At 43.5% G+C, this 23,678-nt stretch overlaps 1 protein-coding gene across 3 annotated transcripts in view; it reads right to left on the reverse strand.

Annotated features, from left to right (window-relative positions):
- Window positions 1-23,678, reverse strand: part of TMCO4 (transmembrane and coiled-coil domains 4) — an 83,937-nt gene that overhangs the window by 46,610 nt on the left and 13,649 nt on the right. For all 3 annotated transcript variants that reach the window (XM_030537725.1, XM_030537724.1, XM_030537726.1), the window contains exons 4-9: window positions 20,426-20,453; window positions 17,296-17,428; window positions 7,238-7,335; window positions 5,729-5,872; window positions 4,973-5,092; window positions 613-777 (exon numbers count right to left, since the gene is read on the reverse strand). In XM_030537725.1, coding sequence (XP_030393585.1) covers window positions 613-777; window positions 4,973-5,092; window positions 5,729-5,872; window positions 7,238-7,335; window positions 17,296-17,428; window positions 20,426-20,453 — 688 coding nt within the window. The remainder of the gene's footprint in view (window positions 1-612; window positions 778-4,972; window positions 5,093-5,728; window positions 5,873-7,237; window positions 7,336-17,295; window positions 17,429-20,425; window positions 20,454-23,678) is intronic.

The following is a 23,678-nucleotide window of genomic DNA, read 5'->3' on the forward strand; positions in this document are numbered from 1 at the left end:
CAGTTTGCACATGTGGAAGCTGTGGATGAAGCATGTAATGCAATGCAATGCAATATGGATAGTCTTTTGTGCAGTTGTATCCAAAACTCCTTACAGAGTTAAATTGCATAGATAAGAGTTACAATAATAAACAGCAGAGGGAAAGAAACACCTAGGCACAGAGGTAAGGGAGGAAAGATGTTTTCAGCTGAGATTTGAAATGTCATGACAAACTGATGAGGTGGAATGATCCAGGAAGGCTGTTGCACATGACAGGAGCTGCTGAAGAGCAGGCTCTCACGCTGACCCTGGGGAGATTGTTTGAAAGAAAGACGGGTTGCTCTGGAATACTATGCCTTCAATCCTGCTTATGGGTGGGCTTCACTTTGCCCACGGGGAGTACTTCCTTTGAAGTCAATGGGACAACTACAAAGCGTAAAATGAAGTAGGCGCATAAATCTTTGCAGGACTAGGGTCAATCCATGTAAGGTTTGCAAGTGACACTGCTTCTCAGATAATCAACAAATCAATAGGAAAAATTCACCTATTTGGGGGAAGGCCTCCGAACAAACGCAAATGCTGAAACCAGCAAATTCAGAACCCAAGCAGCCTCGGTATAACTCAGATTCTTACCTGATAATACAGTGAACTTCAGGGCTTCCTGAGCCATCATGTTCACAAAGCCATTTAGCAGTGAATCCAGAGCGTTGCCCAACTCCATCAGGTACTTGGATTCCCAGGCCAGACAATACTGCTCACTGGACTGCAACATGCTGCTCCATGGAGCTGTGAAACTGCCTAAGAAATGATGGTAACACAAAGAATTCAGTTTCACAGGAGGAAAAACAACTATTGACTGGTCACAGGAGTCAAACAAGAAGCCAGTAAAGGAGCGAGTGATAATGTCAACCTGCAGAATACTTTAATCTGCTCAATTATTCACGGATTATATTTTGAAATGCCATTCATGATAGACACGTTTTCATAAGTCTTTCATTTCAACTGAATTTCTGTTGGTAAAAGATGGATTGACAGCACTGGAGACTGAAAGCTTTTGTTTGTCAAAAGAACAGATCTAGCTACCCCAAGCTGCTCTGCCAATGAGTCTCAACCCAGTATGGAGGGACCCACCTCCAGGTTCAGTCTCCCTGGCCCATTCATGCCTTGACTGCTATGAAATCTTCCCAAAAGGGATCAATTAGTGTTAACTGTGATGGGAGTTAAGGACCTTCCTCCCCTCACCAAAGATCAGACTAAATCCTATAGTTCATACTGTGTCCTCATTTAGGCCAAATTTGGATTGACCTCACAGGACATGCAGCCCAAAGTAGCTGAAGGAACATAGCAGAATTTTGCCCATAGTGTTTTCTAATGCATTTGTTAGTCATTTCTGATGAGAAGGTGATGAATGGAGACAGTTTCCATGAGATTTTGATGAGAACAGAGGGTGCTCACTATCTTGCAAGAGGTACTAAGGATCTTGTCAGATCCCTTCCTATGCTCCTAATCATTTTTGCTGCAATTCTGGGGCTCTTTTCCTTTTCACAAAAGGACTTAAATCTGCCACTTCACTGTCAATGTCCTAAGTGCTATGCTATGGTATATTATCCTCCTGATACTTGGGTTTTGCAGGCTTAGACTGAATTAATGGATCTGTCTGAAAGCGAGAATGAAGACCATTTAGAGACCCAGACCATGTGTTTACTATTCCTTTTTCTTTGGCTTAGCTTTTCTTAGACATAAATCAAGAGCAGTAGCAATTTCTGTTAGCACAATATTTTTTGCTGCCAGCTGAGTGGAAAAGTGTGGGCTAAGTGGTCAGGAGGGGACACCACCAATTCTAATACATGCCAGCTAAATTGTAAAGAGGAACAGCATAATTTAGCCTCCTAAAATTCTAAGGATACCTACTTCCTGTTCCCTTACTGAACAATACACAGCACACGGAGGCAGCCACAGAATAAGTACAGCATTAGCAGAAGCCATGCAAGCTTCCACCACAATATCCTACCAACATGCCTCAATCTTGACTAGAAGGGACCATACTTAGATGTGATGGAGGTACAGTAGAACCTCAGAGTTATGAACTGACGAGTCAACCACACACCTCATTTGGACCTGGAAGTATGCAATCAGGTAGCAGCAGAGTGTTAAATGTAAACTGTTAAAAAATGAAGGGAAAGTTTAAAAAAAATTGACAAGGGAAGGAAACTGTTTCTGTGCTGGTTTCATTTAAATTAAGATGGTTAAAAGCAACATTCTTCTTCTGCATAGTAAAGTTTCACAGCTGTATTAAGTCAATGTTCAGTTGTAAACTTTTGAAAGAACAACCACAATGTTTTGTTCAGAGTTACGAACATTTCAGAATTACAAACCACCTCCATTTCTGAGGTGTTCGTAACTCTGAGATTCTACTGTAATTCAGTCTTAATGGCCCATTCATTCCTAGCTTCTCTGCCGAAACAGCCCTCAAAGGGCAAATAGTGTAAACTGAAATTGTTCTGTCATGTGGAAAACAGTGACTTGGAAAGAGACCACCAGTTCATTTCATACAGACCACCCAAAAGCTGTTAGATGGAGGGAGACTGAGTAGTTTAAATCCAATCGCTATATAAAGTGTACGATGAGGTACTTTTTATACCATAAACCAAACAAATTCCTGTGACTGAAAGCTGGTACAATACGTGCCTTCTGGCTCTGCTACACTCCTATAGCATATGTATTTTACTGAGCATGACTGGCATGCTGCTTTACTGTCACACAATCGGAAACAATGGAGTCTGGCCTCTTGTACATGAGGAGGGGGACAGAAAGCTGGACTGAGGAAGGATGGTTCAATGGTAAGGAAGATTCAGGAGACCATGGTTCACTACTCTGCTCTGTCACAGACTTCCTGAGTGATCTTGGATGCATCTCTTAGGGTCGGTATTTGAAAGTATTTGGATTTCCAAAGATGTAGTTAGGTAAGTAGGTGCTTTTGAAAATCACACTAGGCACCTCTCTGCATGTTTAGGCATCTAAACATCTTAAAAAATCTGGCCCTTAGTCTTTCTGTGCCTCAGATGCCCAGTGGGGACAATAGCACTTCCCTATCTCACGGAGGGTTGTGAGGATAAATATATTAAAGGACTGTGAGGCTCTCAGGCCTGGTCTACACTTAAAACTTACATTGACATAGCTATAAAATGCCCCAGGGTACGAAGAATCCATACCCCGGAGTGCTGTAGCTATGCTGACCCTCCCCGCAGTGTAGACATGGCTAGGTTGGTGGATCGCTCGGGGAGGCGGAGAAACAGAAAACCCCCCTTCATTGCTGTAGTCTGAGTCTACATTTTGGCTCTGTAGCCATGCAGCTGTCGCGTCTGTAGCGTGAAGAGGGTCCCAGATACTATGATGATGGGGATCATATAAACACTTAAGACAGACAGATAAAATCATTAAAGGAGGCAACTGAAGGGTTGTTTTAGTTTTGCTAAAACTCCCTCCTCAATTCCAATCCTCTGTAACTCTCATTTTAAGGGCAAAGTGAGACCGAGAATGATTAAATAACTACTGAAAGGCACACAGTGACTTCGTAACAGCCCCCTGATAATGCTCCAGTTTCAGAAAATTTGGAAACCTTTGTGTAATATCAATAAGAGAACAACATGACGGGAAAGCAGAGGCTTTAAAACGCCAGCTTCTGATGGGAGAATGGATGTAACAAGAATGGCTGACAGAAAAGGTCTTTATAGTATTAATGATATAGAATATTTATTATTATATGCCTCAATAGAATGTACTGGCAGCCATTCAATAGGATCTCTGAACATATTAACAGCAGGTGGTTGACATATTTTATATGATAAGTTACAACTGTGACTGTATTTGAAATTACAATATAATATTACAACTTTTCAGAGGTTGCAGGCTATTAGCTCACCCCTTCAGCAATGTACGTAATATTGTTTACTTGACTGAGCCTTCTTGCCAATAAACCTCTTTAGCTGGCAGAGCCTGGGAGAGAAAAAGAAACTGCATTCTATTAATTGCCTGTGGATAAATACGAGGCACAAAAAAAGCTCCAATAATTGGCAAAAGCACTTTGTGCCAGGTACTAGGCATCATCCCCGCAAGTCAGATCATCTCTAGCAAACACACACGCAGGATATATTAATAGAAACACTTCCCTTTTTTCTATAACCATCTCTACTAGCAGTTTGCTGCGCTTTACCCTCTCTCTTTTCTGCATGAGGCAACAGTCTGCGTTTTAAAAGGGGGTGGGGGAACCCTCAGACTGCTTAAATGTCATCTCTGCCAGTAAGGGCACATGAGAACAGCTGGAAAGGCATGGTAGCCCAGATAAATGACATGCACTCTGATTTATAAGTGTAAAGGCTGATGGTCCTAGGAACAGAGCTGAGGTAACCCCCCCTCCCCTATGTTAAACACTGTTCCCCTATCAGAATATTCAACACTTGATGGAGAAACCCTTTTAACTGGTAACTAAACTCTGTTCTACTGCAGTTGAGGGGAGGGGAGCAGGGGAAGCTCTATTTGATAGTTCATCGCTGGTGTGCACTACCATTAATAGAAGGCTTCAGGTTCCAAAGAATGTCAGCTGGTATGTTAGTTTTTGTGATGTGAACACCTCTCCAGAGAAACTGGACTGAGGTCTCCAGAGTCACTGCACATTGTGCCGAACACATAACTTACATCAGGCTACCCAACAGCCATCACGACTTTCAGTTACTATCAACATTGGATGGACTTGACATGATGAACAGAGATGAGAATCCACAATTTCTATTCCAAACCTCCAGCGCCATCCAATGCTCCGTTTTACATTTTGAACTTATTCAGACTAGCCTAAGCAGATGGGGATTAAAAGTTCCAACACATCAGCCTGGTCCTGCTATATTTCATGATTCATATATAAACACTACTTCCTATCTTTGACAATACAAATACGGCTTTCCAAAAATCTGTCTAGGATTTCTTGTCTTGCTCTTACCGTATTTCCCAGTACACAACCAGCCAGTGATGGCTATGGTGATATGAAGTTGTTTCCCTTCAGTTAAAGGGAGGAATTCGAACTCTTCGATGGCTCCCACTCGTTTCTTCATCTTGTAGCCTGTATGTATTGAAATCACAGAGTAATGGTAAGGGCTGCCAACAGCAGAATTTAATAACAAATTCTTAGCGCTTTGCTTGGGTGATTGGATGGGATGGCAGCAGGAGGCATTATCTGCTATAATTAATAACTGTCCTCTATTAAACCATAATTCTTAAAGCTAAAACTGAAAAGGTTCCATTTACTGTAGTAGCTACAATCTCAAAGGTAACTTGTCAGCGTGAGGGTGTCTTGTCTACAGTGTCTAACCCAGTTGGCATTAACTCAGGGGAAAATGCTGCATTGTTACTAGGATGCGGCACAATTAATAGATTCATAGATTCTAGGGCTGGAAGGGACCTCGAGAGGTCATCAAGTCCAGTACCCTTCCCTCATGGCAGGACCAAATAGAGTCTAGACCATCCCTGACAGATAGTCTATATATCTAACTCAGGCTGGAGAAGAGGCCCAGCGCAGGGCTATGAAGATCAGTGGCTGCTGGAGAACCAGAGGCTGAGTTCTGCTGCTGCACAAGTAGACTGTTTAGTTCACAATTCCCTTTGCAGACCTCACACTCTCAAGCTCAGCCATTAGTACCTGACTTTGCATACACTACTCCGTGGCTTGGTGGTTCAGAATCTAAATCTGTTATCTTACCAGTAAGGCCAGCTCCCGCTGCTCCAAAGAGCGATGCCATGACAGCGATTCCTGCGGCTGACCCTAAAGCTGCTGCCCCAGCACTTCCAATGATAGTTGCAGCTCCAGCAGCAACGAGAGGGGCAGCAAGACCCCCCGTCAAACCTAGAGGTGCAGCAAGTGAGAATTTAAGTGCATGATCGTGGCGGAAGACAAACAGATTTTCATGTCTTTGTGCTGTGTCAGCAGAGGGGATAACCTCCTATTGCGAGAACAGTTAACAAGCACCATGGAGTGAGCTAACCCACCACATCCCATGGAAGAACCTGAACCAGAAGCTAGAAGGGATCACCTTTCCCTCAGAAATCCAGTCAGAAATCTTCCCCACACTGCTCCATCAACAAACCCAAACCTGATTTTCAGAGACCCTCCCCACTCGCCGAGTTTCCAGCCTGGACTGTCTTCTCATTATTACCAGTATAAATGAGGATTAACTTCATGGAAGTCAAAGGAGAAACATCAGTGTAAGTTAATGTAAATTCCAGCCATCTCTTATTAGAATATCCAGGGCCAATCCCACATTATCCTGATTTTGGAGAGTCTAGAGAAGATTATGTGTCTGACTCTCTCTAACCCCAGGGTACATGGGGAGAAATAAGTTTAAAGAGCCAGATCCTCAGCAGGTATGAATCTGTGTAGCTCCTTTAAACCCAAGGGAGCTACATCAATTTACATCAGCTGAGGAACTGGCCATATGTTGTATACATCTGAATCACCAAACAATTCTGCCTAATAGACCAGCTGAGCGATTGAGCTCAAGTTTGACCTGGAAAATCACCTTCTGATGGCTGAAAAGTACATTTACTCCCATCTTCTCCATCTTGCAGATCAACAGTAACTCCTCAGAAGTCATTGGAGTCACATTACCTTACTACTGGCCTGCAGCGGCGGCTCTAGGCACCAGTGCTTCAAGTGCGTGCCTGGGGCGGCAAGCCGCGGGGGGCGCCCTGCCGGTCCCTGCGAGGGCAGCAGTCAGGCAGCCTTTGGCGGCATGCCTGTGGGAGGTCCGCCGGTCCTGTGGGTTCAGTGGCAATTCGGTAGCGGATACGCCGGATCCATGGGACCGGCGGACCTCCTGCAGGCAAGTTGTCAAATCTGCACGACCTGGGACCTCCTGCAGGTGCGACGCCGAAGGCAGCCTGCCTGCCATGCTTGGGGCAGCAAAAAAGCTAGAGCCGCCCCTGCTGGTCTGAGCTGAAAAATTATGTTTGACTGCCCCTAACCCCATAGGATTTGTTTTTGCAAAGCCCATAAGAATCTTCCTAGCTTTTGGAGTTTTCCTTGTATTTGATTTGAACTATTACCTGGAACGTGGCAACATTACAAGCAATGAACGTGTTAAAATTAGAACTAGGGCGAAGATGGAAGTACAGCTGCTGTTGCTCAATGAATCATTTCAGAACTCCCACTCTGCTCTTGCCACCATCTGTGTAACCCAGTCAGGCCCCAGAAACTGCAAAGCAGCCTCACCTATCACTGTTCCGCCCCCTACTGTTGCCAAGCCAATCATCAAGTATCTCCTCAATTTCCGCTTCCTTTCTTTCTTTCTTCTTGATGCTTCTGCAGTTCTGGATGGGAATAAAAATCATGAGTGCTGACAAGAAAGCCTGATGGGTAACACCACAACACCCAGATCTGTTTATGCTCTCCTGATTCACAGCATAGAATTCCGCTACTGGGAACAGTAAACACTGTCATGCAGGTGTGCATTATGGCAACACACTTAAGTTTTATGACCACAAAAATAAAGCCACAGATTTAAACTGAAACAAGGTAACTGACGACAAAACCCAACACAGTGACTTACCTGGAAAATCCATCCTAACACAGGAATGCAGCTTGTAGAATGAAAAACGCAAGCATTTTAACATCCATATATTGCTAATATGCACATAACAGTGATCAACAAGCTCTCTTGACGTTTGCAGAATATGGAACACCTTTTTTATAGTACTGTGCAGATCATGCCATTCAAAAATATCTCACTGAACAATGTGGGGCCCTACAGATGAAACATGAGGTTGGATGGCTTAGGGATTGCTATTACGGGCTAGAGAGCCTTTCACTTCTAGGTCACAGGTTTGCATCCAGCCCACTTTGGGTTGATTATCATTTGCCAGCTGTTGAGCAGCCTCTATGAAATGAGTAGGGTGGTGCAGATCCAGTTCTCAGGAGACAAGTGCCTGCACCAAAGATTGTACTACCTAGCACCCCTGTTGGCTGTCTCTGCAGAGACACCAAGGACTGAACTGTTCTCATCCCTAGAGAGGACCCCTCCAGTTCAGGACTTGAAGGACATTTCCATGTTTGGGTGATGCACATTCTGTGCATAAACGGTCTCAAGGGCTGTGAATCCTTCACTATTCAGAAGCACTCATTGCACTCCTAAGGGTATGTCTACATGGTAAAAAACCAAACAAACCCCTTGTCAGGGAGTCTCAGATCCCAGATCTACAGACTCGGGCTTGTGCCAAGGTGCTAAAAACAGTGGTATAGATGGTCAGGCTCAGGCTCTGAAGCCCAGGAAGGGGGTCGGGTTTCAGAGGCCAAGCTCCACCCTGAGCCCGAATGTCTACACCACTATTTTTAGTGCTATCTTCCGAGCCCTGCAAGCCCAAGTCTGTAAACCCCAACTGTGTGCCTCACTGACATGGGGTAGGTTTTTCCTTAAGTGTACCGTATGGACCCAATGCTGATCCCACTGCAGCCAATAGTAAATCTCCCCTTAATGTCAATGGCACTGACTCGGACTATTACTTTTGGACCACGCCCGTTAGATGCCAAGCAGAAACAAATTAGGATTCCGGCGAATGTCATGGCTTAGTGAATGAAGTTTTAAAAGTTACGTCTGGTATAAATGTGCAGGCAAGAATCAGTCTAGCATCAGTCTTGCCTGCACATTTATACTTGCCTCTGGAAATTTCCACCACATGCGTCTGACAAAGTGAGTATTCACCCACGAAAGCTCATGCTCCAAATACTTCTGTTAGTCTATAAGGTGCCACAGGACTCTTTCTCGCTTTTTACAGATCCAGACTAACACGGCTACCCCTCTGATACTATATCTTAAGTATTCATAGCTAGGCCAAGAAATGTATATATTCAACTGGGACAAACACTGCAGGAAATCAAAAGGCTAAGGATGGGATTTTCAAAAATGAAGGATGGGATTTTTCAAAAGTACCTACGTTACTTAAACGCACAAGTTCCACTGAAACTTAATGAGACTTACGCTCTTAAAAAACGTAAACATTTTGAAAGCTCACTTACACCAATTTGTAGTACAGCTATATGGTGGGCATACATATACTTTCTCTAGCCAGTCAGAATAAAAAGATAGCAACTGAACTCTGATCTAGGCATACATCTTCTGTTTGACTTGACACTGGGTTTCCACATAGGCCCGAGTATGTGCTGCTCCGATTACTTATTCGAATAATTCACAAACATGTCCATATTGTGGACCACTTCTGAACACAGGAACCTACCTGTGGACATCACTCTTGCCTAATCTTAAACTTTGCAGTAACTGGAGTGCTTGGCCACATGAAAAAGTAAAAAGATGGCATGATTTAAAAGAATCTTGCTTTATGTGGTGGATGTGCTTTCTTGGTTACATGCCTTCCTTCTGCACCTGAGCTGTTCATTTCCAGTTGTAGGCACAGGGCTTTACATTTATTGGGACCAAATCTCCTCCTGTTACCTCCTCTCGTTACACTGATCTAATTTATCCAGGTCATATGGTGATCTGGTTGTGTCATATTTTTTTTGCGTGGTTTACTTCTGGTCAAACTGTGCTATCTGTAAACTGGATCACAGTTGACGTTACACCAAATTCCCTCTCCTACTCCTCTTGAAAAGCTCCAACTAACATGAAGCAGCCATAAAAGGTGCAGAGGGGTGCTTTATTTTACAAGATTAATGATCACTGAAGTTGTTCGAATCCCCCGAAGATTTCTAGTCTGGTCTGCAAGAAGCAGGAAACATCACTGCTTGAAGAGTGACAAATTCTTCATTATTGAGGTGAAAGAAGCTCAGCAGGCCACCTGGAAATGCTCTGCAAACTACCAGTGGGCCACAGACCACAGTCTGAGATCCACTACACTTACTTCAAACACACCAGGGCCAGATTCTGGTCTCATTTACACCAGTTCAAAATCAACAGTAATACCACTGAAGACAATGGAATTATGCTGGAATTACATTGGCAGCAATGGAGATTAGAAATTGGTTCTAGATTCCAAAAATTCCTTCAAAAACATACAGGAATCTTTTGCTATGATCATTCAACCTGGTGTATATTTGGGGGGAAAATACTGGGTGAGATCCTCACCTGATGTAAACTGTCATGGAATTCAATGGAGCCACATCAATTTATAGCAACTGAAGATTCGGCTTATTTCTTTTAGATGATACCTGGTGTAACTTTCAAATAAAATAAATCAAGTCTCTGAAAGTATAAAGACTCAACTTTGTCAAACTTTACTGAAGAAAAAAGCATGACCATGCCTTGGAGGAACAAGGAAACAAAATAAGCTAACATGGGAGAATACGGAAGAAAATCACATCAGCAAGTTGAGATGTTGCTTTGAACAGAACAGGGGTAAGTATCGTAATAAAAGTCAAACTTAACTAAAGAAGGGGAAGGGCTTATCTACACAGCGCTTTAGATCAGAGGGCTATAAATTTCAGTCCACACTAGTGTGTTGCACAATAACTGGCCGATGTGGACCTAAAAGCTTCCTAGTGGCCATCAGGGTAGTAATTGACCTGGACTGGTCTAGATTAATGTGCACTAGGGAACTTTTAATGTGTGTCAGCAGAGTTCACATGGGCCAATTAGTGTGTGACATGCTAGTGTGGACTAAAATTTATTCCCCTCTGGTGCCAACTAAAGCACCATGTAGACAAGCCCAAGTGTCAAACTATATTTCCCAACAATAATGTGTAATTCAGTAACTTTTGAATTACAGATCACTTGATAAGAATGCTGTGACAGAGATGGCAATTTCCTAAAATATCCATAAAAACCTCCTTGAATTAAGTTCAGTATCTTTGGAGTCCATTGTATTAAATGCAAAGATTATGTATTATTGTGGGCCTGGAAGATCAAAGGACTATACTGAACAATGTGGCAGACTCAAATGAGGAGGTGAATGCAAATTCCTTCCCTTGGTCACATGAAAACCAGCTTTTTGAAGCTATGCTCTGAGGATGGAACCACTGTCTGCTGATTACCTGGTCCCAAAGATTGGCCATCTATGGCCCAAGAAACAGGCTGGTCTGCACAGTTTTCAGCTGAGCTATTATGAACTTGTTACCAGAGAAAAAACCCTTGGTAGGGTTGAAGGACTGACTCCTGCCAGAGTTCAGCTGGAGTTGGCAATGGGAGATGATTTCTGGTAAGCTTATTAGCATCGTTTTAAAGATGTTTTCTCTGTAATTTTTTCACCTTAACAATAAATGTGCTTGCTTAGAAAGAGCTGGGTGGTAACTCATAACTGCTGGCAATTATGCTGTTCATAACCTTGGTACAGTATGCAAAGCACAGACGCTGGCCAGGTTAGGCACTCTGGCTTTTTGGAATAATACAGTGTAGGCAAAGAACTGTGCAGCCAGGAAAAATCCCAGTCAGGAGGGAGGGAGATTCAGGTCTCCGCCCAAGAGAGGTGATAGCTGAGGAGTCAGAAGAGTAGAGTAGGTGCCCCTAGGTGCCCTTGGTGGATCACAAGTGGAAAATACAGGTGCAGTTGCCTTGAATTGTGACATACGTTATTATAAAAATACAGTCATTACTGCCCTTTATTGTATACATTTAAACTGCAATATAGTAAGGGGATCACAAACCAGTCATGAAATATAAGGAATCAATATCAGTTTTGTTAGTCAGTGTCAATCGGTTCACACCACAGTCCTCGTTTGTCAGTCTTTGAGGAAATACTAAATGGTAAACGGGAGCACAGTAACTGCCAAACTGGTCCACTGACCTAGTTCTGATAGCGGCGATACCATCTTCTTCAGATGAAGTTATATGTACAGAGGACAATTACGGAATGGCTTGAAGATGAGGAAGTTTCTTCCTAACCCTCTCATTGTTTGGCTTAAGACCTGAAGCATGAGAGTTTATATCCCTTCCAAACTTGGATTATTTTAGAAATCCCAGCTAACATAACTGTGAGTACTTTCATTATCCATACAATTGTCCGACCTTTTTAGAATCCTGCTAAACACTCTGTATGTTTGATAAAGACAACTTTAGAGCAAGTCCCAAACTCTTGTACTGTGCAGTTTTGCTAAACACTACAGGCAGAGAATGAAACAGTAGGTAAAATCCTGGCATCATTGAAGTCAATGGCAAAAACGCTCTTTCACGTCAATGGGGTGAAGGTTTCCCCAATAAATATATATCCTTTTAAAAACATTATTTATTTTTACCTCATTTTGACCTAATTTTGCAGAAAACCTCTAGAAGCTGAGAACATCTGTGCTGCCACCAAGGGCTACATCTTTAACAATGTCTGCGTAAAAAAGTGCATGTGCCATGACTCCATATATATTTTGATACTTTTTCTATGACATGCGCATTCAATTATCTAATTAACCCTTCCCACGTGCAGGGTTCCAGAGCTTGGGCTTCAGCCCGAGCCTAAACGTCTACACAGCAATTTAACAGCCCCTTAGCCTGAGCCCAATGAGTCCGAGTCAGCTGGCATAGGCCAGCTGCGGGGTTTTAATTGCAGCGTAAACAAACCCACTATGATTAATGTTGCAGTAATGCCTATGAGCCACAGGGATGGGCCAGGAACCACTGTGCTAGGCACTGTAAAAAACACAGACTAAAAAGACGGTCCTTGCCCCAAAGAACTTACAAGTTACGGAAGTGTCTTAAGAGGTTAGCATGATCATGGCAATGGGAAGACTAATACTTTGCACTTTGACAGTGCTGGTCACCTGAGGATCTCTAAGCACTTTATAGAGACCAATAGATTTTACCCCATTTTATAGACGGGCAAGTGACTTGTGTAAGGTCACAGAGTAGGTCAGTGGCAGAGTCAGGAGAGGAGCGTGGATCTCCCTCCCGCCAGATCACAGCCCTGAACACAAGACCATGCTGCCCTGCTTCTTTTAGTGGATTTCAACATTTGATTGTATTCTCCTGCGGTACTGTACCTTCTCCTACAGGACTGGAACCTTCACTGCCTAATGGAACGCCTTCAGTCTCAGTGGTGCTAGATGTATTTGCTCCCATGTGGATGTATGAACATGCTAAGATTTTACTGGGGACAGACTGGGAAGCTGCTCAAGAGTTATAGCTGCTTTTTTTAATGCCCTGGTTGCAGACCTTAAATGGTCCATCATCACAGGTGTTTGTATGATCTCCTGCTTGCAAGGCTTTTATCCATGCCACGCTTTATCATCTGAGGATGGAAAAGAGTAGAAATGTTGGTAGTGCCAGCAGATCTTCTACAAAGCAGAGAGGCAAATCTCCCTGTTTTCCTTACCAGAAATTGAAGGATATCAAGAGAACAGAAACACAGCTGGCTGGCTCTCACGCTCGGTAATGAGGGCTTGAGGTATCTGGGTTCAGGGATAGTTGGCAGCTAAATCCTGTCTATAACTACAGTATCATAAAACTATCATCAGCAGAACTTTAACTTTCATTGCAGTCTGGTTATAGCAGGCATCAACTGCCTTTGAAAGCTCCTACATTTCTGGTATTTCACCCTGCCTTTCCAGTGGCTTGTACTTTATGATTCATAGCTGGGTTATGGGGTTATGGGTTATGAGGCTTTTTTGTTTCCACATGCGTAATTACCTGCCTATACTTGGTCTTTCTATACCCTCAATGACTTCAGATTTGCAACTACTTCTCCTGAACCATAAACTGTTTCAGCCGGTTTTGAATATAACGCGGTAAAGCAGTGCTCCGGGAGGAAGGGGGCGGGGGCAGGGGCGGCTCTAGACATTTTGCTGCCCCAAGCACCGCGGCATGCCGCGGGGGGCGCTCTGCTGGTCGCCGAGAGGGTGGCAGGTGGCTCCGGTGGACCTCCCGCGGGCGTGCTTGCGGAGGGTCCGCTGGTCCAGTGGTCTGCTGGTCCACCGGAGCCGTGGGACCAGCGGACCCTCCGCAGGCACGCCCGCGGGAGGTCCACTGGAGCCGTCTGCCGCCCTCCCGGTGACCGGCAGAGCGCCCCCCGCAGCACGCGCTTGGCGTCCTGGGGCCTGGAGCCACCCCTGGGCAGGGCGGGGCTGCGCACTCCAGTAGATCCAAGCAAGTTCAATATAACATGGTTTCACCTAAAAGGCGGTAAGATTTTTTGGCTCCCAAGGACAACGTTATATCGAGGTAGAGGTGTATTTGAATTAATAAGCTGTCATATTATCACCTTCAAGAAACAATGGACTTAACATACATGTATTGTCCAGGAGAAGGCTGGGCAGCACAGGACATACATATCTGGGGGGAAATCTGAGATTAGGAGTGTGCTGGGGTCACCTGCAGTAGCAACAAGGCTGGTAGGAGCCAAAGTGTGGCTGGCTGCAGCACACACACACACAGACATAGCTGGGAGTGACTTCCTGGAGGCTGTTTGTGAACAGTCCACACCGGAGACTACAGCAGCAAAGCCATGTAAAGGACACCCCGGGTAAGAGGGTAGGGGTGACCCAGCTACTCATTATTCTAAACTGTGCCCTGGGTATGTCACAGATGCTCATATTGAAAATCCAACTGTGCATGTACTGGGCCACAGGCGAAAGTTTCTGCATCAGAAGATACAAGAGCAAACCTTTTTTGTTACAAGTATAGGGTAAAAATGCATATGCAGAGGCTGCCGAAGTTTTGGCTGGCAGGGGCTGTCCTAGGGAACCCCTTTAAAAGGCAGAAGCAGTGCAACCTCATGCTGGACTCCTTTTCCTAAATAACTCTGTGAGGCTAGAGTGGAGGATGATTTTGTATTTTCCACCCCTATATAGCCCTACCCACCATCAACACAGGGTCACCTACTCCCTGCTAAGTTCCAATGCTGCAAAGAGTTCTCTGTGGGCACTGACGAAGTGGTAGCTGAACTCATGTACAGGGAGTGGGGTGGGAAGAGACACCCATGCTTGGATCTTTGGGGACAATCTGACTCTATGAGAGGATCAGTGAACAGCAGCGTAAGAGCACAACAGAAATAACCATCGTCATCACAATAAGACCAAGGCACAGTGCTTAAAATACCATGAAAACAACCAGGTAGATAGTGGGTCAAAGGCCAAAGTGACTTTAACAGGACAGAGAGGAGGAAACCCGACATGGGGAAAAGAGACAGGGCAGAAGGGAAGGTTATAAATATGGGGCTGACAGTGGAGATACCAAAGCACACTTTGGGGAGAAGACGACTTTAGCTGTTGAAAAGCATGAGGAATGGGCCAAGGACTGATGCCAGTCAGAAGTAAGTTCCATACTATGAGGCCCATTGCAACCAACACATGCCCTCCTGCTGACTCAAACCAGTAGGAATCCTTGAAAGATCGGCGGTATCTGAGCTGAGGTTGACCAAAAAGGATTCCTCGGAATATATCCAAGTGAAGAGATGCACCGGACAGCTTTTCATTTCAATGCATAGCAAAGCGACATACTCTTCTTCCTGAGTGTTAGCAAACATATTTTCTATTTATCAGAAGTCCAGGTAGGACACAGCGAATGTCATTTCCTCACCCTGCCCATGGCCAATATTCCTCAGCTTAGACCTGGAGGGACCACTGCTAGGAATGAACGCTGTGCTCAGTTTCTACATTCATGTATTTAGTCTCTGGAGCCCCTCCGTTGAGGCTGCCAACAAGGAGACCAATTGTGGCAATAGTTTTTGTTATAGGGACACTGAATTTTTCACACAGACTGCCAGACAAAAAGCTTCAAATGGTAACAACATCTGATTCTGACTGACCATCGCTGGATTTGAACCAGTGACTAAGAGGTGAACTCGAGAGACTCCATATCCTAATTTCCAATCTCTTAAGCCAACCACTCCCCCACGAATAATGCTTAAGGCTCCTCTTCCCTATGATCTCGTGGTTAGCACCTAAAGGAAAGTTTTCAAAGCAAAGCTTCTAACGTTTATAATACAATTCTGCAGTCAACACTGGCCTAAGAAGTCATGCACATTTGCAACGCCCATTGGGTTAGGTTGCAGTTCTCTAAGGATCATATCCCAGGAACTGAGCCCTAGTCTGAACAAAATATAATGACCCATTGTTGTAATACCATCTCGAAGGGTAAAGAACTTAGCAAACTAATCAAAAAATGTCACCCTCACTACGTGCGTTCTCACACACTTGTGCCTGAGACGGAGTCCATTTCTACCAGCTGCAGCACAAAAAAATCCATCAATACTGACCCTTGCTCCTGTATTCCAGTAAAACCCCGTCCTGCTCAGCCATTCACCTTTGAGATTATTTGGACTACTCGTTTTTACAATAAAGTCATTAACGAGAAATTTGTGAGACAAGCTGTTCAGAAAACCCAAGGCAACATCTAAGCAACACTGGGTCACAGAGACTGATTAATGTGTTTATTAGCACTTGATTAGATTAAGCTAATAAACTTCTTGTGTTTACGCAGCTCTCCTATAAGTGAATTAAAACACATTTACCATTCACCACATTGCTAAGCCTCCACCTGCTCCCTCTGCATGACAAATGAAGTATTGTCCACTCTATCCCCAAGCCAGCACAACCCATGGGCGCTACTGCTTTGACAGTTTCATAATGAAGTTTCTTATTATGAGGGTGAAATGAATTATCTTAAATATTAAGACCAAAGGGCCAGATTGACAAAGACATTTGGGCACCTAAAAATGCAGATACGTGCCTAGCAAGATTTATAGAAGTGCCTAAACTGATTAGTGCCCAACTCCCCCTGAAGTCAAATCCCACCAGGCACCAATTTGCATCTTTAGGCACCTAAACACCTTTCTAAACCCAGTCCCAGATCCTTAGCTGGTGTAAACTGGGGTAGCTCCAGCACCAGCTGAGGAACTGAAGCTAAAAGTCTGTAGTGACATCATAGAGGCAGAGGCATTACTGTAGAGATGGGAATTAGAGTGGGACTGAACAAGGATAATAATACATAGCACTTACTTTGGGGCCTCACTCTTCCACCTTTACTTATACTGATTAGGACCTTACTAGTGAGTATTCCAATTGAAATAATCAGAACTGTCTGTAAACCAGGGTGCTACACACTTTAAGTAAGGATGGCAGAGAGGTAAGGACCCAATCTTGGGAGGTGTTGGGTGGCCTTCAGCATCTTGCAGGGTTGGTCCCCGGTGCCCATATTTTCAGAGCGCTGAGCATTCACAGCTCCAACTCACGTCAACCGGACCTATGAGCACCTCTGAAAGAAATCAATCCATAATTGACTGGCTTAGGATCACAGGAGGGAGTGTCAGAGCTGCAGGAGATTCACGGTGAGCTTACATGCTGGGAGCAGAGCCCGTTTTAAACCCATAGCCAACGCAAAGCTCTATTACAAATGCTCTTACTCTGACTCTTCCTCCTTCTGCTCCTTCAGGCTCTCAAGTAGAGACTCTTCCAAGACTTCCAGCTCCTCTAAAGGGATTCTCAGCAGCCAAGTGACATGGCAGATCAGCACCCTCGCTCGGGCATCGTAATAGCCTTCAATAGATGGAAACACAGGGAATCGATCAATTTTAATCAGATCAGATCAAACGGCAAACGCTGCACTCTGCTCTGGGTGGTGACTATTTATACAGTACTGAGATAGCATTGTCTATCTTTTCAGTTCATGCCAGCATATCCACGGATTTGGGAGAAATGAGGGCTCACCAATTAGAACATGGTAAAGCACAGGACTGTGAATTCATTAGCTTCATTTAAGTCAATGGATCTGGGCTGATTTATAAGAGCTGAGGATCAGGACCTACGCGCTCACCTAAGTCACTTTATAGTGAAGTATGCCTTGCCCACAAAACTCCTCCCTGTCAGCAGAGACTCACTATAATAGGCGAGTGCCTATGTGGCAAAGAATCTCCACCCCTTTCACTGCAGGAGTTGGGGCAGGACCTCGCTTCACCCTTTCACTGTTGGTAGGAAGCACTGGCAGTTGTGGAGAGGGTCATAACTTCATTCCCAGCAAGAAGAGGCTGCAGCAAGACCAGTGCCAAAACCAATGTGAAATAGACGTGTTGGGAAAACGAGGCAGCTCCCAACATCTAAGTGACAACGCAAGATTTATTACCTTGTTTAAATGCACCTCCAGATATAAGCTTTAAAGTCAGTGCTTCTCATTTGTCATAACAGGGAGACTGGAGTTTAATAATAAAAACAGATCCAGCTACAGGCGAGCTTTGGTATATGTATATTGCTGACAGCTGTTTGCACTTATGCTTCACTGCATGAGCTGAAGGAATGGACAACGCAATCTGACAGCATTCAACGGTAAAAAGAACGAGGAGTACTTGTGGCACCTTAGATTTACTCTGGGGCTGGGAAGCAGGAGCGCCGAAGAAAAACATATTTTAAGCAGATTAGATTTTAAACTCTTTGTGCCAGATCTACTCCTTGTCCTGTGCACATCTACACAGCACCGTTCTCTTGTTTTCGTAACTTATTCTGGGTGCACTCTGGCATGAAAGATGGCATTGCATTTTAAGAGTAAGCATGTGAAGATACCAGCTTGAAACATCTGGCAAGTCTGTGAGAGATCTGATATGGAGATTGCACTTCATGGACAGTTTTTACCTAATCTAAACAGAAAGGTTATTTATCTAACCCCAATCACTATAGGATCTGAGCATGTCACTGTCTTTAATGTATTTATTCTCACAATATCCCTGTAAGGCAAGGAAGAACTAGTAGCCCCATTTCATAGATGGAAACTCAAGGCACAGAAAGAGTAAAGAGCTGGATAATGTTATAAGTAGGGCCCTACCAAATTCACGGTCCATTGAGGTCAATTTCACGGTCATAAGATTAAAAAAATAGTAAATTTCATGATTTCAGCTATTTAAATCTGAAATTTCACAGTGTTGTCATTGCAGGGGTCCTGACCCAAAAAGGAGTTGTGGGAGGTCGCAAGGGGGGGCGGGGTTTGAGGTACTGTTACCCTTACTTCTGCACTGCTGCTGGCAGGGTGCTGCCTTCAGAGCCAGGAGCCTGGCCAACAGCCGCTGATCTCCAGGCCCCCAGCTCTGAAGGCAGTGCAGAAGTAAAGGTGACAATACCACAATCCCCCCCCAAATAACTTTGCGACCCTCTGCAACTCCCTTTTGGGTCAGGACCCCCAATTTGAGAAACTCTGGTCTCCTCCATAAAATCAATATAGTACAGGGTAAAAGCACATAAAAGACCAGATTTCACAGTCCCCGACGCATTTTTCATGGCAGTGAATTTGGTAGTGCCTGAGTTACAAGCAGTGACAGCATCTGTAGTTACCCAGGCTCAGTTGCCTGACCTGAGATTCACTGGGATGAAATACTTAAAACATTTTTGAGGATCTGGGCCTAAATATCTTGCTGAGGTCATACAGGAAGTCTATAGCAGAACAAGGTCTCAGGATACTGCCAGAATCATGACAGCATCCTGCCTCTTTGCAAATTCACAGCTTGGTTTCTGCTTTTCCAGCACAGGGATAAATACACTTGCAAGATGATAAATCATAATTAGGGTTGGAAGGGACCTCAGGAGATCATCTAGTCCAACCTGCTGCTCAAAGCAGGACCAATCCCCAAATGGCCCCTTCAAGGATTGAACTCGCAACCCTGGATTTAGCAGGCCAATGCTCAAACCACTGAGCTATCCCTCCCCCTTTGATGACATGAAAATATTACTTTGCATTATTTCAGAGGGATGTAGTAACCTTTCTTATAATAGCTGCCTAACTTTCCAGTTTTCCATTAAAAATAAACTGAGAAAGCCAAGGAAAAAAAGCCACTTTGTCCTGAGGTGGATGAGGCTTAACAACAATAAATTAACTTCAGTCCCGTGCAAAGGTGAATTGAAAACACACAGCTGCAAAGTGCAGTCATTGATCTGACATGCTACAGTTAGGCATTCTTTATAGCATTAGAAATTTCATTCTAGCAATTTAATCCACCTCCTGGATTAAAACAAAACATTCGCTTATTAAAGAAAACAAAAATATTATCATTTGTTCAAAATAGGCTTCACAGGAGATGAAGAATTTATTCCCTGGACAGGTTGCCAGTACTTGAAGGAATTTACAGAATAAACAGTTTAGGCAGAGATTTTCAAAATGGCCTGATTGACTTTCAGTGGGAGCTGGGCACCTAAATTCCATAAGCCTCTTCAGAAAAAAAAAAATCATTTTAATTATTTAGCTTCAGAACTTTTCTGACACTGGACACATTTACATGTTAAACCATGATGTAAAGAGGTTTGTAGGATCAGGAGATCACAAAGCAGGACAGATTCGTTAACTGCAGGTTACTATTAAACATTTATATTACAGCACAAAAAATGGTTTTCTTGAAGTTAAAGTAGGGAAACAGTGTGCTGCTGACATTAAAAGAACGGAAATAACATTATAATAGTTGGGATAGTATATTCACCTTTGCAATAAGATTTTGTTTTACTGTATGTGATGTCAATAAGTCTATATTATAAAACTCATTAAAAACAAAGAACACTTACCATCCTTAAGAGAGAAGGACACAAGATCCTAAAACAAAACATGAAACAAGTAAGTTAAATTTGATGGCATTTTACCCAAAAATCTAAAATAAAATAATGAATTAGACATACACTATAATTAAGTGATTTTAGCATGTAAATATATGAATATGAGAAACCATAGTGGATCATTTCAGTAAAACAATGTGTATCAAAACTGGATGCTTTAAATGCAAAAGTATCCATATCCTGCTATATGCAATTGGGCAGAAATAGTCACCTGCAAAGTGGCAGAACAATTCACTTATGTACAAAGGAGCAGTATGTAAATTTATCACAGATTAACATATCACCATCGGATTGCACCAAGCAATTATACAGGGCTTGTGAATCTGGAGATGTGGGTTCTGTCTCTGCCACAAACATGCTGTGTGACTTTGGTCAACTCACTTAGGTCCAGATTTTCAACAGCGGTCTCCAAGTTTTGGATGCCCAAACTGAAGTACCTTAGACCTGATCTTCAGAAGCTCTGAGCTTCCATAACTTTAGCTAAAGTCAATGGTAGCTATGCGTGCTCACCTGAAAAACCAGGTGTCTCTTGGTAGGTTTACACTGCAGTTAAAAATGCATGGCTGTCTAATTGTGATGTAGACTTTTGGGCTTGGGCTCCAGAGCTCGGGCTCCAGTCTGCGCCCAAACATCCACACCACAATCAAATAGCCCCTTAGCTTGAGCCCTGTGATCCTGAGTCAGTTGACACGGTCCATTTGTGGGCGTTTAATTGCAGTGTAGACATAACCTCAGGCTGAGCACCAGAACTGATGGTCACTTTTAAAGATGTTTGAATTTAATTTCTCTGGGCCTCAGTTTCCCCATCTAGAAAACAGAGTAATACAGGCCTTTCACATATAGGCTGTGAGGATTAATTATGAGCTTAGACGGAGGGTGCTAACGAAGGACAAACTGCTGTTGTTATGACTATGTTCTCCTTTTGTTTCATCACTCACAGTGTTTAAGGTTGTGTGCAGACACAGCATACAGCACTGATTCAGTCGACATGCCTCTCTCTTGCCTACCAGGAAGGAATTGTGAAGAAAAGCCAGACGTGTGCATGTTTATAGGGAAAATTTGGAATCTCTTTGGAAATGAAGAGCACAGCTGAAGAACCAGGATGCTGCCAGGGAGTTTATGATTATGAGTCCCCCCGCACCTATGCATAATTTGAGTCCTAGAAACTCTTCCAACCCTCTTTTCACCCCCAAGTATGGGAAATCTGAAATGGTGAGTGAGCTGCTCTTAGCCAATTGCTAATGCAAGAGGGGGGAAATATAGATATTCCCAAAACCAGTGTAACTCCCTGGGCTCTGTAATATTATTCCCAGATGGAGAAGGTTCTGCTGTATAATTCAGATGTGCAAATCAATTACATGAATACAGATGGAGGAAGGAGCTTCTTGCAAATAGGGGGGCAAGAAGAGAGTGACACGAGGTACTGAGACTTGGTGGAGGGGAAGGGCAGATGGTTCCAGGCTGGGAAGGAGGCTCCCCAGTGTTCATACCTGTTTTTGAGATGTTCCAGACCCACAAAGTCCCACTCCCTGCTCCCCAGCCTAATCCTGGACCCCAAGGCGGCCACTCTAACCCCTCTGGGTCATGCTCTTGCCTATCCCAGACATGCATGAGTTTATGCAGGAGTGGAGCCACTCCACAGTGTTTCCCTGTTCTGTCACCCGTGCAGGAACAAACAGACCGGGGAAAAGTCTTTCCGGAAGAACAAGCAAACAGGCGTCAATTTACTTTAAAATCTTTACACGTAATTTAAGTGAATGATCAACATTGTTCCCAGCCATCATTTCTAAGTGAATATTACCCGCTGACCCAGAAAAGAGTAGGAGTCGGGCAGCAAACCCTTGGGGTGTTTGTAGCAGGATAACAATTCTTGATAGGTTTGACCTAGATGGGAGGCACGTTCAATTGGCAGAAGAGGCTTCAGTGGGAGTTATGGGAGGCTCAGCATTTTTTAAACTAAGGCCACTTAATTAGGTGGCTAAATATGGAGCTTAACTCCAGGCACGCATTTTTGAAACCACTGGCCTGGGAGTTTGGAGGATTGAAGCAGGTCTCAAAAGCTGAAAGGTGGGTGCAGATATTCCGACTGAGTGACAAACTGGGGCTAATGCTAATATTAGATGCTAGAGGTGTGCCCACCTGTTTCTAATTGTCTCAGACTTTGAACTACACTCGCGTGTGCTGTCAACTGGAACAAAACAAGGATTGATTAATTTAGATCAAAAATAATAGTCTGTTCTTTCGTTTCCTGTCTCATCAGTAGTTCTGTTAAGATGATGTACAAAAGAAAAAAGAAATTGGCTCTGTGCCCTTGTTTGCTTCTTTATGATGTATGAAGCTGGCATAAGAGGCTCTTTTAAACAGTCTTACAAAAGCTTGTTTTTTACATTTGAAATTCACGTCCTGCTTCTCCTGTAAAACTCTGTGGACAACTAGAGCAGTGGTTCTCAACCTTTCCAGAGTACTATATCCCTTGCAGGAGTCTGATCTGTCTTGTGTACCCTCGGAAGTTTCATCTCACTTAAAAACTACTTGCTTACAATATCAGACATAAAAATACAAAAGCGTCTCAGAACACTACTACCGAAAAAATGCTTATGTTCTTATTTTTACCATATAATTATTAAATACATGGACTGGATATAAATATTATACTTACATTTCAGTGTACGGCATACAGAGCAGTATAAACAAGTCATTGGCTGTATGAAATCTTAGTTTGTACTGACTTCGCTAGTGCTTTTTATGTAGCCTGTTGTAAAACTAGGCAAGTATCTAGATGAGTGGATATACCCCCTTGGAAGATCTCTATGTACCCTGCTTGAGAGCCACTGAACTAGAGACCCAGTAGTTTTGTGACACCACAGATACCAAACTTGTGAAAACCGACAGAGAAAGGGAAGTGATTTTTATTCAGACTCTTTGGATTTTGTATATTTTTGTTAATACTTATTTAACCCCCAAACCCAATAAACAGCTGGATGAGAAGTTGTTTTGTTAAAGATTCAACACCCTTTCCCCAACACTTCTATTCCACATTTCCGGATCACCCATGGGAGGCCTCTTGAAGAAAAACAAGGTAAAACAGACATTTTAGATATTCCTTAGCCAAAAATCAAGCAGGAGTAACAAGCTTTCAGCTCTTCTTTACATACCAAAAAGAAACAAAAAAGGACACAAGCTCAATTTTGCCCTTTCGTGAGGA

This window comes from Gopherus evgoodei, chromosome 18, assembly GCF_007399415.2.
Source record: "Gopherus evgoodei ecotype Sinaloan lineage chromosome 18, rGopEvg1_v1.p, whole genome shotgun sequence".
NCBI lineage: Eukaryota > Metazoa > Chordata > Testudines > Testudinidae > Gopherus > Gopherus evgoodei.